General features: G+C 40.9%; 1 protein-coding gene across 10 annotated transcripts in view; it reads right to left on the bottom strand.

Moving 5' to 3' along the window:
- Positions 1 to 16,248, bottom strand: part of GTPBP8 (GTP binding protein 8 (putative)) — a 30,945-nt gene extending 14,697 nt beyond the window's left edge. The window contains exons 1-5 of one of the 10 annotated variants that reach the window (XM_023551806.2): positions 15,577 to 16,245; positions 5,088 to 5,186; positions 2,165 to 2,295; positions 1,758 to 1,785; positions 1,044 to 1,143 (exon numbers count right to left, since the gene is read on the bottom strand). In XM_023551806.2, the coding sequence (XP_023407574.1) occupies positions 1,066 to 1,143; positions 1,758 to 1,785; positions 2,165 to 2,295; positions 5,088 to 5,186; positions 15,577 to 15,828 (588 nt within the window). In that variant the 5' untranslated portion in view covers positions 15,829 to 16,245 and the 3' untranslated portion in view covers positions 1,044 to 1,065. The other 9 variants (XM_023551805.2, XM_064279811.1, XM_010592954.3 and 6 more) reach the window with 9 other exon arrangements.
- Between the last annotated feature and the right edge of the window lie 3,091 nt (positions 16,249 to 19,339).

The following is a 19,339-nucleotide window of genomic DNA, read 5'->3' as shown; positions in this document are numbered from 1 at the left end:
AAGTGGGAGTACGGAGTAAGGTGTATATACACTTATATGTGACAGTCTGACTTGATTTGTAAACGTTCACTTGAAGCTCAATAAAAGTTAAAAAAAAAAAAAAAAAGAACTGAAGAAAATCCATGATTTCAAAAACTGGTACCAAATCACCTAAAACCAATTTAGCAATATTTAGGTATCTTCACTACGTAAGACTATGTTCATTAATCCTTGGACTCCTTTAAGTTATTTCTGATATCTCAAACGGCCTTTGCAAACCCCAGGAATTCCATATGACACAAAAAAGTGGCTGTCTAGTAACATGGTTTGGTTTGCACTGAATTCCACTGTTATATTTTGTAGGTGTTTTCTGACATTTGTTTGAAACCAAATTTTAGTCACTGGGTTCTTCACTCTTCCTCAAAAAGAAACTTAAAAGAGTGCTATTTCATCTAGAAGCCTCACAGAGCAAAATTAATGGGGATAACATTTACCAGTCTGCATTGTATTCCAGGTCAAGCGAAAGACAGAACACTGGTAAGATACTCCCAGGAGGAATTTTGTTTTTCTTTAAGAATATAAAAATCCTACTGTGTGTGCTGAAGCCTGCTTTGTTCTTGGAATGGGTCTTAAATCCCAAGCTGGTTCAGAAGTTTTCATCTGTCGCTGTTATATTTACATTCTGATAGGTACTATCTGCCAAGCTGCTGTTGAGGAGCTACTAATAGGTTTGGGCAAATGTTTATACTGCCTTAAAAAAATAAAAAAACATGAAAAAGGAAAGCATTTAGGAACATTAAATGAAAGCTCTGAAAAGCTATTCTGCTTTGACTATAATTTCAAAAACTTAAAAGTCGAGAGAAGGAAGAGAGAATAAATGCCACAGAACTTATTTTAATGTTAACAGTTGATAATGGAAAAGATTATTCAAAAAGTATTCTTTAACTTCTTTATCTCTATCTTCTGAGGAGGCAAGACCTGCTCATTCATTAAAAAGCACACACACAACACACACATAGAACTGGTATTTCTAACAGCAACCATGACTCAAAAGAAATACTTACCACATAAGGTAATGCAAATTCTTCACACATTTCTATGGCGATACTGTCTGTTTTTTGGATTCCAACAACACTGTCCACTAACAAAAATGTTCTCGTCAAGCTGTAAGAATGGAGAAATGAAGATTAATGGCAATATAAAATATACTCATTCATTTATCCCCTTCTCCCAACCCATACTAGACTAAGAAATTTCCCTTTGAATGATAATTGAACAAAAATTTAAAAATTTCTTTAAGCCAAAGGAACTCTCCATTCACCAGAAAGTTCTTCATACAGTCTGAGAGGTTTCAGTGCTATTTATCTTCAATAACTAAATTCACTAATATGAATTTATTTCAATAGGCATGTATTCAATGTAAGACACTCTGTCTGGCACTGGAGATAACTGTGAAGGAGCCCCTTCCTCTAAGAGTTTAGATTCTAGCAGGAGAAAGAGACATGAATCCAATTAAATTATCACAAAAATGTTTAGCATTCTTAATACTACCTTAAAGACCCCAGCATGTAACAGGAACCAGGCACACTATGCTTACGTTTTTTATGTAAATATTTCATCTTAGTTTCTCTGAAAATTGACATTAGCCTACAAAGCTACAACGAGCAAAATATATATGAACTGTTTATACTTCAAAAGTTTAACATTAATTTTTCTATCTATTGTGCAATTCTGGAAACAAAACTGTCACTTGACTACTGGTGAAGACAAAAGGTAACCTTCACAGAAGATGTGACATCAGAAGCCCTGTAAGAAAGATCAGAATTTACTGAAGTTTATTTAAGTCTGCTACATCAACCAACAATTTTCATTTTCAAAATTAACCAGCTAAGAGTTTAATTTTTAAAATTTAAGCTAAAAATCAATAAACTAACCCTGCTGAAGTACTTTATATATCCTCAATTTAGGAAAACACTTGAATTTAAGATTAGGTTTAACTACAGGCAGGAACCGATCAAGCAGTACATACTTGGTCTTACACACTGTACTCCAGAATATTACGAGAAGAATAAAATGGGCCTTCTAAAGTAAGTCATTTGATAAAACTGAAGTGTTCATGTACAGAATGATAGAAAGGTGCTATAGGGTTACATGTGTAACTATTATAAGAAAAATTTTTTCTTACTTCCTTCGTTCTTTTAGATAGGTCTCTACCATGTCAACAAAATCTTCAGGTGCTCTATAGCCATAACCTGGCATGTCCACCATTGTAAAATATTTTCCAACTTTGAAAAAATTCATTTTCTTTGTGTGCCCCTGATAAAGTAAATAGAAAAATAAATGGTGTCTTAAAATATGTCCTTTATACATTTCTTGGCTCAAAATGTTTTCCACCCAGGTAATCAACAAGTATTTATTAAAACCCTAAGTGTTCTGTGTAAAATCCTAGCTATCCCGATGACAGTACAGTGAAAGAAGACAGAGGGAAGTGGCTGGGTATAAGCTCAGATCATACTACTTCCTCCCAATTAATTCTGTTTTAATCATAAAACCTTCATGATTTAGAAGAAATTTAGATTCTATATTAGAAACATATAGGCCAAATATTTTGGAGTCTTTCCTGATTCATTAACTTTCTCTCTTGGTGAAAAAGTCAACCTATTCTACATGGTGTGACTCCGTTAGTCAGTATTTCTAATGAATAATGTATTTCAACTTTTAAGAAAATGAATTATGACACAGACAGATTAAAATTCTTACCCTCAGGCATACAGGTTTTCATGAATCCTAGATCCAAAGCCTGATACAGAAAAACCTAAGAAAGCTGGAACCTGTGTGAGGTGGAACCCTGTCAGGGAAGGAAAACTCAAATATTTTCCACTAATAGACAGTGAAACAGAAGGTACCTGTCAGAAGACTGTACCCTGTCAGAAGACTGTACCCTGTCAGAAGCGGAAAACTTCCGATATCTGGGAAAACAAGGCAGTTCCATCAGGTTTCGCTGTAGTTTAGTAAGCCTAGTCTATTGTTTCCCTAAAATCAAGAGGTTTGCGTGTTTTAATGCTTTCACTAAGCAGTCTGTAAAAAAAAATGCATGATTTTGTAATTATAAAATATTTGTGCAACAAAAATGGATGTAAAGATGATAAAAAATAGTTTATTCATGGTTTTGTGTCCACTTATTAATCAGAAAAGGAAAGATTATGATACAGAATTTAAAAAGCTAATCGGATGGAACTTAGAACAGATATTCTCAGAGGAAAGATTTTTATAAATGGTGATTAGGCTCCTAGGTCAGTGTATCTGTGTATCTACGTGAAAATGACCTGCAAATTACAAACTGGGAACGTTGAGAAGATAGTTCCTCCATGTCCTCTCATCACAGGCAGTGACAGTTTAGCTAGGTTATGTGGTGAGGCAGGACAGAAGTGAGGATGGCAGGGTTAAGGAATGACAACAGGCTGGGTTTGTCAATGCTCTGTTTCTGCCCGTCATTGGCGATGGAACCACAGAACCAACTGTATGAAGTGGAGAGGAAGAGAAGACCAGTGAAGCCTCAAGGAAGGGTGGCCACATGATAAAAGGGAGGCAGTGAGCATTAGCACGTGGAAAGGCCTGTCACGGCGAAGGTGTATGGGGGTGAGTTTTAAGGAGCGGGGGATCTCAGATATTGGTAGAGAGGTCTGTGTCATTGAGGAGGAAGTGAAAGGAATTTAAAAAAAGACAGGAAACTACTATAGCAGACTGGATTGGATAATAAGCAAATAACCTGGCTTTGGGTAAACCAGGGACTGTGTCTCTCTCTCTCTAGCTTTATATATCTATTAAATAAAAAACCAAACCCACTGCCGTCTAGTCAATTCTGATGCAGAGCGACCCTACAGGACAGAGTGGAACTGCCCCATGGAGTTTCCAAGCAGCGACTGGCAGATTTGAACTGCCGACCTTTATATCTATACACATGCATAAATAGACTCCAAACCAGAAATGAAACCTGCTGCTGTTGAGTAGAATTCAACTCACAGTAACTCTACAGGACAAAGTACAACTGACCCAAAGGGTTTCCAAGGCTGTAATTCTTTACGGAAGCAGACTGCCACATTCTTTCTCCCACAGAGTTGTTGGTAAGTTCGAACTGCTGACTTTCCGGTTAGCTGCCAACTGTTTAATCACTGGGCCACTAGGGCTCTAGTAGCAAGGTATAAAAAGATTATGTTGTTGTTAGGTATCAGTTCCAACTCATAATGACCTTATAGAACAGAGCAGAACTGCCCTATAGAGTTTCCAAGGAGCAGCTGGTAGATTTGAACTGCCGACCTTTTTGTTAGCAGCCAGGCTCTTAACGACTATCCCACCACAGCTCCAAAAAGATTATAGGAGGGGAAAAAAAAAAAAAAAAAACTTTAAAACTGTTCCCACTAAAATCAGTGTAGAACTAGAGGATCACTGTCCTAGAAGCAAATGTAGAATGACAACATTACTGTTGTCGTTAGCTGCCGTCGAGTTGGCCGGCCCCTCACTCATGGCAACCAACGATAAGCTGCCGGGCTCTGTGCCATATCATTGTTGGCTGCAGGTCAGACCGTTGCGATTCACAGAATTTCCACTGACTGATTTTCTCAATCAGATCACCAGGCCTTTACTTCTAGTCCATCTTAGTCTAGAAGCTCTGCTAAAGCCTGTTCAGCATCACAGCAACATGCACGTCTCCAATGACAGATGGGTGGTGGGTGCACATGAGGTGCACTGGCCAGGGACTGAACCTAGGTCTTCTGCACGGAAGAAGAGAACTCTACCACTGAAGCACTACTGCTCCCATAAAATGGCAAGAGAAAACTTTATTTGGCAACTCTTTGGAAAACATCTGAACAAAGGAAAATTTCCTCAAGCTGTTGATGAGAGTGACTAAAATAAATCCAGCCACAATGTTTTTTTTTCCAGAAAAATACACAGGCATTAATGACATGTTTTACTTCACTACCTGCTTAGAAGAAACCACTTCTCCAGGAGCTTAGATAACAACTATGATTTCTTGCACCTCTTAACATTTATTATCCATCTCAATCAATTCAGAGACAGTACAGGTATATTTTAAAATGTCAACATACCGGTGTTTTGGAGATTCTGACTTCAACCTCTGGGGCCAGTGAAAACAAAGCCTTTAGTAGGGAGGATTTTCCAACATTGCTTCTGCCTATAAAACACACCTTATACAAGAAAAAAAGAAGATAATTGAGTATTAGAGCATATATATGTATTACACGCTGTATCAGCTACAAAACTCTATCAAGCTATTTCCAATCTTACCTACCCACATAAAAAGTGGTTTATGTTTGGTCAAAGCTCAAATTTTAACACACAGCTAATATGTACTGAATGATTACTAATTAATTGTTCTATATACTTAATATATTTTCTTATTACAGTATTTCTACAAGACATGTAATACCATTATTCCCATTTTACCAAAGGAAAAAAACTAGACGCAGAGAGATATTAAATAACTGGACCAAAATTACACAGCTAGAAAATAAAGGAGTTGGGATTTGAAATTAGGACACCTTTTTTGGACCCCCAGTGGCACAGTGGTCAAGAGCTTGGCTGTTAAGCAAAAGGTCTGCAGTTCAAATCTACCAGCCGCTCCTCGGAAACCCTATGGGGCAGTTCTACTCTGTCCTACAGGGTTGCTGTGAGTCTGAACTGACTTGACGACACCTAACTACAACGTATTCAGATCTGTGCTTTTAATTACACTATGCTACTCAAGAATATCTGGAGCCCTGGTGGCACAATGGTTAAGAGCTCAGGATGCTAACCAAACGGTTGACAGTTCAAATCCACCAGCAGCTCCTTGGAAACTCTACGGGGCAGTTCAACTCTGTCCCACAGGGTCACTATGAGTCAGAATCCAGTTACTCAAGGACATTTGCAACATTTGTTAATCATTTTGTGTTTACAAAGCTTTTTAAGTAAAAAAGAGATGCATTTCAACCAAATTGGCTATAAAGTACCATTGCATGTCTAGAACTACATTATCTCACAAATCCCAGAGTAAGCAGTAACAATTAAGAGGTCATTCTTCTTCCTTGACCTCTCTTGTGCCAATTAGCCTTTTCTCCTTTAGATCTGTGTGGTGTGGAAAGCAACAAAATATTCCTGACACTAACCTTTAACACGCATGGCTCTCATGTTTAACATCAGTACTGACAGGGGGACAATACAAACCAGTGATTCTAATGAGGCCAGTATCACCCCCTGGGGGGTGTTTTGAAAATCTGTGAGGGTATTTTTGATTATTAATACAATTGGGGGCTTTTAGCAGGAAGGGGCCCGGGATACTAAATCCCGCATGAACTTTGAATGTTCTGCCAGATTAAACCCAATGCTAAAATATAGATGATATATAAAACTGACATTTTCTAAACAAGTTACACGAAGTCCAGTAATTTAGAAGCTTAAACTGAAAAACTGGCGTAATGTCAAAATTATTAAATGATTTATGTACTCCCTGAATTCTGGCTACTCAACTTATTGCAGCCATTCTAAATGTATTTAGAAGAACTGTTTCAGTGCAGTAGTGCAGTTACTGCAAATATGGAAGGAGGGTTGAGCTTTCCTTCCACAGACTTAGCACAAAATATTATTAGTCTTTAGGACACCCACGAAAAGAACATTGAGGAAATTTTATTAATAAAAAGTTATTTAAAAACCTTTCACATCTTTGTCATCTATATATAGTAATCATTTTTGCACAATAAGAAATTTATATTGTGCGAAAAATACAGATTATAAGGATTACCTCACTTGTGAGACTATGAAACTTCCTCATGTTCTTCACTTTAATTTGTCTCGGCATGTTTTCAATTAAATTCAATTAAATAGGAAAAGAATAATAAAATGAGTCAATTTTGTTAACGCGTAGCTAAAACCTTTTAAAACCCCCCAAAAAACTTTTTTTTTTTTTTTTTTATAATAACTTTTATTAAGCTTCAAGTGAACGTTTACAAATCCAATCAGTCTGTCACATATAAGTTTACATACATCTCACTCCCTACTCCCACTTACTCTCCCCGTCTTGAGTCAGCCCTTTCAGTCTCTCCTTTCTTGACAATTTTGCCGGCTTCCCTCTCTCTCTATCCTCCCATCCCCCCTCCAGACAAGAGTTGCCAACACAATCTCAAGTGTCCACCTGATATAATTAGCTCACTCTTCATCAGCATCTCTCTCCCACCCGCTGACCAGTCCCTTTCATTTCTGATGAGTTGTCTTCGGGGATGGTTCCTGTCCTGTGTCAACTGAAGGTCTGGGGAGCATGGCCGCCGGGATTCCTCTAGTCTCGGTCAGACCATTAAGTTTGGTCTTCTTATGAGAATTTGGGGTCTGCATCCCACTGATCTCCCGCTCCCTCAGGGGTCCTCTGCTGAGCTCCCTGTCAGGGCAGTCATCGATTGTGGCCGGGCACCAACTAGTTCTTCTGGTCTCAGGATGATGTAGGTCTCTGGTTCATGTGGCCCTTTCTGTCTCTTGGGCTCTTAGTTGTCATGTGGGCTTGGTGTTCTTCATTTTCCTTTGCTCCAGGTGGGTTGAGACCGATTGCTGCATCTTAGATGGCTGCTTGTTAGCATTTAAGACCCCAGACGCCACATTTCAAAGTGGGATGCAGAATGATTTCATAATAGAATTATTTTGCCAATTGACTTAGAAGTCCCCGCAAACCATGTTCCCCAGACCCCCGCGCTTGCTCCGCTGACCTTTGAAGCATTCATTTTATCCCGGAAACTTCTTTGCTTTTGGTCCAGTCCAATTGAGCTGACCTTCCATGTATTGAGTGTTGTCTTTCCCTTCACCTAAAGCAGTTCTTATCTACTGATTAATCAATAAAAAACCCTCTCCCACCCTCCCTCCCTCCCCCCCCCCCGTAACCACAAAAGTATGTGTTCTTCTCAGGTTTACTATTTCTCAAGATCTTATAATAGTGGTCTTATACAACATTTGTCCTTATGCCTCTGACTAATTTCGCTCAGCATAATGCCTTCCAGGTTCCTCCATGTTATGAAATGTTTCAGAGATTCGTCACTGTTCTTTATCGATGCGTAGTATTCCATTGTGTGAATATACCACAATTTATTTACCCATTCATCCATAGATGGACACCTTGGTTGCTTCCAGCTTTTTGCTATTGTAAACAGAGCTGCAATAAACATGGGTGTGCATATATCTGTTTGTATGAAGGCTCTTGTATCTCTAGGGTATATTCCTAGGAGTGGGATTTCTGGGTTGTATGGTAGTTCTATTTCTAACTGTTTAAGATAACGCCAGATAGATTTCCAAAGTGGTTGTACCATTTTACATTCCCACCAGCAGTGTATGAGAGTTCCAATCTCTCCGCAGCCTCTCCAACATTTATTATTTTGTGTTTTTTGGATTAATGCCAGCCTTGCTGGTGTGAGATGGAATCTCATCGTAGTTTTAATTTGCATTTCTCTAATGGCTAATGATCGAGGGCATTTTCTCATGTATCTGTTGGCTGCCTGAATATCTTCTTTAGAGAAGTGTGTGTTCATATCCTTTGCCCACTTCTTGATTGGGTTGTTTGTCTTTTTGTGGTTGAGTTTTGACAGAATCATGTAGATTTTAGAGATCAGGCGCTGGTCGGAGATGTCATAGCTGAAAATTCTTTCCCAGTCTGTAGGTGGTCTTTTTACTCTTTTGGTGAAGTCTTTAGATGGGCATAGGTGTTTGATTTTTAGGAGCTCCCAGTTATCGGGTTTCTCTTCATCATTTTTGGTAATGTTTTGTATTCTGTTTATACCTTGTATTAGGGCTCCTAGGGTTGTCCCAATTTTTTCTTCCATGATCTTTATCGTTTTAGTCTTTATGTTTAGGTCTTTGATCCACTTGGAGTTAGTTTTTGTGCATGGTGTGAGGTATGGGTCCTGTTTCATTTTTTTGCAAATGGATATCCAGTTATGCCAGCACCATTTGTTAAAAAGGCTATCTTTTCCCCAGTTAATTGACACTGGTCCTTTGTCAAATATCAGCTGCTCATACGTGGATGGATCTATGTCTGGGTTCTCAATTCTGTTCCATTGGTCTATGTGTCTGTTGTTGTACCAATACCAGGCTGTTTTGACTACTGTGGCTGTATAATAGTTTCTGAAGTCAGGTAAGGTGAGGCCTCCCACTTTCTTCTTCTTTTTCAGTAGTGCTTTGCTTATCCGGGGCTTCTTTCCATTCCATATGAAATTGGTGATTTGTTTCTCTATCCCCTTAAAATATGACATTGGAATTTGGATCGGAAGTGCGTTAAATGTATAGATGGCTTTTGGTAGAATAGACATTTTTACTATGTTAAGTCTTCCTATCCATGAGCAAGGTATGTTTTTCCACTTAAGTATGTCCTTTTGAATTTCTTGTAGTAGAGCTTTGTAGTTTTCTTTGTATAGGTCTTTTACATCCTTGGTAAGATTTATTCCTAAGTATCTTATCTTCTTGGGGGCTATTGTGAATGGTATTGATTTGGTTATTTCCTCTTCGGTGTTCTTTTTGTTGATGTAGAGGAATCCAAGTGATTTTTGTATGTTTATTTTATAACCTGAGACTCTGCCAAACTCTTCTATTAGTTTCAGTAGTTTTCTGGAGGATTCCTTAGGGTTTTCTGTGTATATAATCATGTCATCTGCAAATAGTGATAACTTTACTTCTTCCTTGCCAATCCGGATACCTTTTATTTCTTTGTCTAGCCTGATTGCCCTGGCTAAGACTTCCAACACGATGTTGAATAAGAGCGGTGATAAAGGGCATCCTTGTCTGGTTCCCGTTCTCAAGGGAAATGCTTTCAGGTTCTCTCCATTTAGAGTGACATTGGCTGTTGGCTTTGCATAGATGCCCTTTATTATGTTGAGGAATTTTCCTTCAATTCCTATTTTGGTAAGAGTTTTTATCATGAATGGGTGTTGGACTTTGTCAAATGCCTTTTCTGCATCAATTGATAAGATCATGTGGTTTTTGTCTTTTGTTTTATTTATGTGATGGATTACATTAATGGTTTTTCTGATATTAAACCAGCCTTGCATACCTGGTATAAATCCCACTTGATCAGGGTGAATTATTTTTTTGATGTGTTGTTGGATTCTATTGGCTAGAATTTTGTTGAGGATTTTTGCATCAATGTTCATGAGGGATATAGGTCTATAATTTTCTTTTTTTGTAATTTCTTTACCTGGTTTTAGTATCAGGGAGATGGTGGCTTCATAGAATGAGTTGGGTAGTATTCCGTCATTTTCTATGCTTTGGAATACCTTTAGTAGTAGTGGTGTTAACTCTTCTCTGAAAATTTGGTAGAACTCTGCAGTGAAGCCGTCCGGGCCAGGACTTTTTTTTGTTGGGAGTTTTTTGATTACCGTTTCAATCTCTTTTTTTGTTATGGGTCTATTTAGTTGTTCTACTTCTGAATGTGTTAGTTTAGGTAGGTAGTGTTTTTCCAGGAATTCATCCATTTCTTCTAGGTTTTCAAATTTGTTAGAGTACAATTTTTCATAATAATCTGAAATGATTCTTTTAATTTCATTTGGTTCTGTTGTGATGTGGTCCTTCTCATTTCTTATTCGGGTTATTTGTTTCCTTTCCTGTATTTCTTTAGTCAGTCTAGCCAATGGTTTATCAATTTTGTTAATTTTTTCAAAGAACCAGCTTTTGGCTTTGTTAATTCTTTCAATTGTTTTTCTGTTCTCTAATTCATTTAGTTCAGCTCTAATTTTTATTATTTGTTTTCTTCTGGTGCCTGATGGATTCTTTTGTTGCTCACTTTCTATTTGTTCAAGTTGTAGGGACAGTTCTCTGATTTTGGCTCTTTCTTCTTTTTGTATGTGTGCATTTATTGATATAAATTGGCCTCTGAGCACTGCTTTTGCTGTGTCCCAGAGGTTTTGATAGGAAGTATTTTCATTCTCGTTGCTTTCTAAGAATTTCCTTATTCCCTCCTTGATGTCTTCTATAACCCAGTCTTTTTTCAGGAGGGTATTGTTCAGTTTCCAAGTATTTGATTTCTTTTCCCTCGTTTTTCTGTTATTGATCTCTAGTTTTATTGCCTTGTGGTCTGAGAAGATGCTTTGTAATATTTCGATGTTTTGGACTCTGCAAAGGTTTGTTTTATGACCTAATATGTGGTCTATTCTAGAGAATGTTCCATGTGCGCTGGAAAAAAAAGTATATTTTGCAGCAGTTGGGTGGAGAGTTCTGTATAAGTCAATGAGGTCAAGTTGGTTGATTGTTGTAATTAGATCTTCCGTGTCTCTGTTGAGCTTCTTACTGGATGTCCTGTCCTTCTCCGAAAGTGGTGTGTTGAAGTCTCCTACTATAATTGTGGAGGTATCTATCTCGCTTTTCAGTTCTGTTAAAATTTGATTTATGTATCTTGCAGCCCTGTCATTGGGTGCGTAAATATTTAATATGGTTATGTCTTCCTGATCAATTGTCCCTTTTATCATTATATAGTGTCCTTCTTTATCCTTTGTGGTGGATTTAAGTCTAAAGTCTATTTTGTCAGAAATTAATATTGCTACTCCTCTTCTTTTTTGCTTATTGTTTGCTTGATATACTTTTTTCCATCCTTTGAGTTTTAGTTTGTTTGTGTCTCTAAGTCTAAGGTGTGTCTCTTGTAGGCAGCATATAGATGGATCATGTTTCTTTATCCAGTCTGTGACTCTCTGTCTCTTTATTGGTGCATTTAGTCCATTTACATTCAGGGTAATTATAGATAAATAAGTTTTTAGTGCTGTCATTTTGATGCCTTCTCATGTGTGTTGTTGACAATTTCATTTTTCCACATACTTTTTTGTGCTGAGGCGTTTTTCTTAGTAAATTGTGAGATCCTCATTTTCATAGTGTTTGACTTTATGTTAGTTGAGTCGTTACGTTTTTCTTGGTTTTTGTCTTGAGTTATAGAGTTGTTATACCTTTTTGTGGTTACCTCATTATATACCCCTATTTTTCTAAGTAAAAACCTAACTTGTATTGTTCTATATCGCCTTGTATCGCTCTCCATATGGCAGTTCAATGCCTCCTGTATTTAGTCCCTCTTTTTGATTATTGTGATCTTTTACCTATTGACTTCCATGATTCCCTGTTATGTGTATTTTTTTTTTAATTAATCTTAATTTGTTTGTTTTTGTGATTTCCCTATTTGAGTTGATATCAGGACGTTCTGTTTTGTGACCTTGTGTTGTGCTGATATCTGGTATTATTGGTTCTCTGACCAAACAATATCCTTTAGTATTTCTTGTAGCTTTGGTTTGGTTTTTGCAAATTCTCTAAACTTGTGTTTGTCTGTAAATATCTTAATTTCGCCTTCATATTTCAGAGAGAGTTTTGCTGGATATATGATCCTTGGCTGGCAGTTTTTCTCCTTCAGTGTTCTGTATATGTCGTCCCATTCCCTTCTTGCCTGCATGGTTTCTGCTGAGTAGTCAGAACATATTCTTATTGATTCTCCCTTGAAGGAAACCTTTCTTTTCTCCCTGGCTGCTTTTAAAATTTTCTGTTTATCTTTGGTTTTGGTGAGTTTGATGATAATATGTCTTGGTGTTTTTCTTTTTGGATCAATCTTAAATGGGGTTCGATGAGCATCTTGGATAGATATCCTTTCGTCTTTCATGATGTCAGGGAAGTTTTGTGTCAGGAGTTCTTCAACTATTTTCTCTGTGTTTTCTGTCTCCCCTCCCTGTTCTGGGACTCCAATCACCCGCAGGTTATCCTTCTTGATAGAGTCCCACATAATTCTTAGGGTTTCTTCATTTTTTTTAATTCTTTTATCTGATTTTTTTTCAGCTATGTTGGTGTTGATTCCCTGGTCCTCCAGATGTCCCAGTCTGCATTCTAATTGCTCGAGTCTGCTCCTCTGACTTCCTAGTGTGTTGTCTAATTCTGTTATTTTATTGTTAATCTTTTGGATTTCTACATGTTGTCTCTCTATGGATTCTTGCAACTTATTAATTTTTCCAGTATGTTCTTGAATAATCTTTTTGAGTTCTTCAACAGTTTTATCAGTGTGTTCCTTGGCTTTTTCTGCAGATATCCTAATTTCATTTGTGATATCATTAAGCATTCTGTAAATTAGTTTTTTATATTCTGTATCTGATAATTCCAAAATTGTATCTTCATTTGGGAAAGATTTTGATTCTTTTGTTTGGGGGGTTGGAGAAGCTGTCACGGTCTGCTTCTTTAAGTGGTTTGATATGGATTGTTGTCTCCGAGCCATCACTGGGAAACTAGTTTTTCCAGAAAATCCGCTAAAAAAAAACTGCAGTCAGATCCCTATCAGAGTTCTCCCTCTGGCTCAGGCTATTCAGATGTTAATGAAGCCGCCTGGGGAGGGTGGGGGAGGGAACAGAGAGATAGGAGAGTAGCACCTCAGAATATAGCCAGAGTTGCTTGTCTTGCTTGGAATGACTGTTATATCTGAGATTCCCGCGGGTGCGTCGCCTATGTGTGCTGGCTGTGTGGAGATTGCCCCCAGGGGGTCTGGCCCGCTGGAGTCACGGTCAGATCCTCCGCTTCCAGCCCCACGCCCAGCGTCAAGGCTCCCCTACTGGGACGGTGCACTCTCAACACCAAAATCAGTCGCTGCCTCCCGGGGACTTCTCGTCTCTCCAGCCGCGTGGCCGTGCCGCCCCCTTGAACTAGGTGGGCCCCCTCCCGGGGTTAGTTCAGATGGGTGGAGTAGCTCCCTGTGCTTGTGCCGCGACCGAGTGTCCCGGCTGGAACGCTGTTCTCCCCACTCCAATACCAGTCGCTGCCTCCCGGGGACTTCTCCTACCGGCTGCGTCCCACGCCGCCCGCGCGACCCGGCTGGTCCCCTTCCCGGGGTTAGTTCAGGGGGTGGAGCAACTCTCCGTGTTTATGGCGTACCTGCGTGCAGTCCAAATCCCTGCGGGACGGTTCCCCGGCTCGGACGCTGCTCTTTCTGCTCCAAGATCAGTCACTGCCTCCCGGGGACTTCTCCTACCGGCTGCGTCCCACGCCGCCCGTGGAACCGGCTGGTCCCCCTCCCGGGGTTAGTTCAGGGGGGTGGAGCAGGTCTCTGTGCTTGTGCCGTACCTGACTGGTACTCTGGCTCCAGGCTCTGGAAACTATCGCTGCTTCCCCGTATTAGTTCGTTCTCCGTCTCTAAATCTGTGTTTGTTGTTCAGGGTTCGTAGATTGTTATGTATGTGATCGATTCACTTGTTTTTCCGTGTCTTTGTTGTAAGAGGGATCCGAGGTAACGTCTGCCTAGTCGGCCATCTTGGCTCCGCCCCCCCCAAAAAACTTTTAAATTATTCTATATTCATTACCAAAGTAGTTAAAACTACATATGCTTATTTGTGTGTGTGTCAGTGTTGTATCCTCTCAGCATACGTATATCTGTATGCTGAGGAAATAACCCGAGAAGCTGAGCTATATGAAGAAGAACAGGGCATCAGGATTGGAGGAAGACTCATTAACAACCTGCGTTATGCAGATGACACAACCTTGCTTGCTGAAAGTGAAGAGGACTTGAAGCACTTACTAATGAAGATCAAAGACCACAGCCTTCAGTTTGGATTACACCTCAACATAAAGAAAACAAAAATCCTCACAAGTGGACCAATGAGCAACATCATGATAAACCGAGAAAAGACTGAAGCTGTCAAGGACTTCATTTTACTTGGATCCCCAATCAACAGCCATTGAAGCAGCAGCCAAGAAATCAAAAGACGCATTGCATTGGGCAAATCGGCCGCAAAATACCTCTTTAGAGCAAAGATGTCACCTTGAGGACTAAGGTGCGCCTGACCTAAGCCATGGTATTTTCAATCACATCATATGCATGTGAAAGCTGGACAATGAATAAGTTAGACCAAAGAAGAGCTGATGCCTTTGAATTGTAGTCTTGGCGAAGAATACTGAATATGCCATGGACTGCCAAAAGAACGAACAAATCTGTCTTAGAAGAAGTACAACCAGAATGCTCCTTAGAGGTAAGGATGGCGAGGCTGCGTCTTACATACTTTGGACATGTTGTCAGGAGGGATCAGTCCCTGGAGAAGGACATCATGCTTGGCAGAGTACAGGGTCAGTGGAAAAGAAGAAGACCCTCAACGAGGTGGACTGACACAGTGGCTGCAACAATGGGCTCAAACATAACAAGGATTGTGAGGATGGCGCAGGACTGGGCCGTGTTCCGTTCTGCTCTACACTGGGTCGCTAGGAGTCGGAACCGACTCGAGGGCACCTAACAACAACAACATGCTTATTGAGTTAATTACATGTGTCAACACAAAGCTAGAAAATTAACCAACAAAACGCTTCAAAATATCTCTCTTTCGTGGAAAAAACAAAAAAACGATAGCAAAGCCTCCGCCCAGGCCGCCTCCGGTTCGACATCTGACGGCAGGGACAGGCTGTCCATTACGCACGGCACCAGAGCTGGCTTATTTCCCTGCGGCGCACAACGTTACCTGTTTTTCACCACGTCACGTGCAGCCGCGCACTAGGCCGCTAGCGGCCCGCGCCCGCCTTTCCCACCCGCTAACCCGCCCCCAGCGCCCCGCGCGCCGCGAGCAGAGACGCACTCACCTCAGGGCGGAGCAGGCCCGGCGCGTGGTCCAGGCGGACGGCGGAGCTGACGTACTCGATGCGGTGCCAGGCTGTGGACGTGAACAGGCCGTCCGCCCTCGCTATGGCCTCCAGGCTCGGCTCGAAGAGCCTCAGGCGCAGGCTGGGCCTCGTGTCCGGGGCGAGGTGCCGCTCGAGCTCCTGCAGCGGGAACACCAGCTTCGTGAGCTGCCTCTGCGGCAGCCGCAGCACCTCTGCAAAGGGCTGGGACATGCTGCAGGCTCCGCTCCCTCGCTCCCGTGCCGCCGTCACCTCAGAGACCGCCTCAGCGAACCCGCGGCCTCAGTCCCGCCATTTTTCTTCCAGAAGCCCCCGCAGCGAGACGTCATTCTCCGTAGCCCGGGCTGCGCGTGCGTGATTCCCGCCCCCGCTGCGCCTTCTGGGAACTGTAGTCTTTGCGGAGCTCGCGCGTTCCCTCATGAGCGCTTGGTGCCCAGCGTGGAGGAGGTGGCTTCGACTGCCCGCTGCATTTCCGTAACGCCGGGTCCTGAGGAGCGGGTTTTCACCGGGCTGCTTGTCGCTCTCGGGAGGCGCTTAACAGCTTTTAGAGGCAAAAAGACATAGCTGGCACTATGGCTGTGAGCCTCAAGCGAAGGCGTGAAGCTGTAAAAGAATGAAGTGTGAAGCTCTGGTGGCCCGTTCTATCTTCACAGTTTCTGGTTGTCTGACAGATCGTTGAGGTTTGTCGTAAATAAACATCAGGAGGAAGAGCACTTTTGCAAAAAAGGAGAAGCCTGGTGGAAAATGTGGTTGAAGAAGGACCTGGTTTTCAAGGGAGGGACTGTATTCACATTTCAGTCTTCTCTAGAGCTGCAGGAAATGCCATTAAAATGCGAAGACTTGTTGGGAAGCACAAGCAAAACAGGTCTGCAGAGGTGTGACAGAACTGTTTTGTGGAATTTACATAATGACATCTTATTTCAAAAGTTTATTTTCAAAAGCAGTTCAAAATGGTGACTGATGGAATGGGAGATACAGATACCATACGATGAAATGAGTAACTGAAATGTGTTGTCGTGTGCCCAGTCCATTCTGGCTCAGAGTGAACTGCCCCATAGGGTTTCCAAAGCTATAATCCTTGTAGACGCAGACTACCAAATCTTGCTCCCACAGGGACACTAGTGGCTTTGAACCGCTGACCTTTATGGTTAGCAGCCAAGCACTCAACCACTGCCTTTGCCACCAGGGCTAGATCTGCTAAAACAGCACCAGCAAAAGCAGAAGAATATTAACTTGAGGCCTCTTGAGTGATTCCTCAGGTTTTGCAGCAAGGAAAAAAAAATTTATTTATTTATTTATTTATTTTTAATCAGTGCAAAGCTTGAATGAATTTCCATACAAAAATCAATGAACAGGACCCGTGACTTCAAGAGTAGCCAATACAGCAGTCTTAAACCTACTGCTGGAGAACTGAGTTTTGAGTACTCTTTGTTACAGGCTTTGAGGCTTCCCTCTGTCCCCCAGTCTCATTCCCCTGTCATAAGAACACTTTTTTGTATATATTCAGAAATTCTATGTACACATGTGTCATAGATTGAACTGTGTTCCCCCCAAAAATCTCTGTCAACTTGGCTAGGTCATAATTCCCAGTATTGTGTGATTGTCCACCGTTTTGTCATCTGGTGTGATTTTCCTATATGTTGTAAATCCTACCTCTGTGATGTTAACGAGGTGGGATAGGTGGCAGTTATGTTTATAAGACAGGACTCAATCTACAAGATAGGATTGTGTCTTGAGCCAATCTCTTTTGAGATATAAAAGAGAGAAGCAAGCAGGAGGGTGGGGAGGACCTCATACCACCAAGAAAGCATCGCCAGGAACACAGCATGTCCTTTGGACCCAGGGTCCCTGCACTGAGAAGCCCCTCCACCAGGGGCAGATCGATGACAAGGACCTTCCTCTAGAGCCATTAGAGAGAGAAAGCCTTTCTCTGGAGCTGGCACCCTGAATTCAGACTTCTAGGCTCCTAGACTGTGAAAGAATAAATTTTTCTTTGTTAAAGCCATCCACTTGTGGTATTTCTGGTAAAGCAGCAGTAGGTAACTAAGACAACATGTTGCGTTTATATTTTAACTCAAACTACTGTTCTAAGTTCTACAGCCTCATTTTTCCTATATCAATATATTTGGAAATCTTTATCACTGCATACTCACCTATATGATAGCTTTTAATGAAATATATTATCCCATTTATTTTTCTAGCCTCCTATTGATCAGCAGTTTTTGTTATTACAAACAGTGAGCACTCACGAAGAGGTGTCTTTGTACACTTGTGGAAGTAGGCTATATTCCTAGAAGAGGAATTGATGATCATAGGGTATGTGCACTTATTTTTTGATATCTCTACTGATAAGTTGGAGCCCTGGTGGCACAGTGGTTAAGAGCTCAGCTGCTAACCAAAACGTCGGCAATTCAAATCCACCAGCTCTTCTGAAAACATAACGGGTGATTCTACTCTCCTATAGGGTGAGTGGGTATAGGGCTGCTATGAGTCGAAATCGATTCTACAGCAATGAGCTTTTTTTTTTTTTTTGGTATCGATAAATTGTCCTCTAAAGAAAGTGTACCAGTTTACACACTGTGATGATTAATGCTGTGTGTCGTCTTGGATAGGCAGTGATTCTCAATGGTCTGGCAGGTACGGGACTGGTCGCACTTCCATAATGTAATATAATGTAAACACCGTTCATGATGTGATCAGCCAGTCAGTCGAAAGGGGAGTTTCCTTGGAAGCATGGCCTGTCTCCAGAATATAAATGGATGTTCTGGCAAAGCTCACCCTAGACCCTGCACTCTTCTTGTTGCTTCACCTCTGGCTCCTGGAACATAACCTGCAGACACCTCCTGCCTACCGCCTGACCTACAGATTTGGGACTTTCCAGCCACCATGGTTTTGTAAGTCATTTCCTTGAAGTAAATCTCTCTCTCTCTCTCTCTCCTTCTCCACACACACATACACACACACAGACAACCCTACCTCACTGTTTTGCTTCTCTAGAGAATCCATTCAATCTGTATGCTGAGAAAATAATCCTAGAAGCTGGACTATATGAAGAATGGGGCATCAGGATTGGAGGAAGACTCATTAACAACCTGCATTATGCAGATGACACAACCTTGCTTGCTGAAAGTGAAGAGGACTTGAGGCACTTACTAATGAAGATCAAAGCCCACAGCCTCCAGTATGGATTACACCTCAACATAAAAAAAAAGAAAACAAAAATCCTCACAGCTGGACCAATGAGCAAAATCATGATAAACGGAGAAAAGATTGAAGCTGTCAAGGATTTCATTTTACTTGGATCCACTATCAACACCCATGGAAGCAGCAGTCAAAAAATCAAAAGATGCATTGCATTGGGTAAATCCGCTGCAAAGGACCTCTTTAAAGCGTTGAAGAGCAAAGATGTCACCTTGAAGACTAAGGTGTGCCTGACCTAAGCCATGGTATTTTCAATTGCATCATATGCATGTGAAAGCTGGACAAAGAATAAGGAAGATCAAAGAAGAATTGTTGCCTTTGAATTGTGGTGTTGGCGAAGAATATTGAATATATCATGGATTGCCTGAAGAACGAACAAATCTGTCTTGGAGGAAATGCTCCTTAGAAGCAAGGATGGGGAGACTGCGTCTTAAATACTTTGGACATGTTGTCATGAGGGATCAGTCCCTGAAGAAGGACATCAAGCTTGGCAAAGTACAGGGTCAACGGAAAAGAGGAAGAC

This window comes from Loxodonta africana, chromosome 1 (genome assembly GCF_030014295.1).
Source record: "Loxodonta africana isolate mLoxAfr1 chromosome 1, mLoxAfr1.hap2, whole genome shotgun sequence".
Taxonomy (NCBI): Eukaryota; Metazoa; Chordata; class Mammalia; order Proboscidea; family Elephantidae; genus Loxodonta; species Loxodonta africana.
The sequence above is the reverse complement of the archived record's forward strand: the minus strand, read 5'-3'. Positions and strand labels throughout refer to the sequence as shown.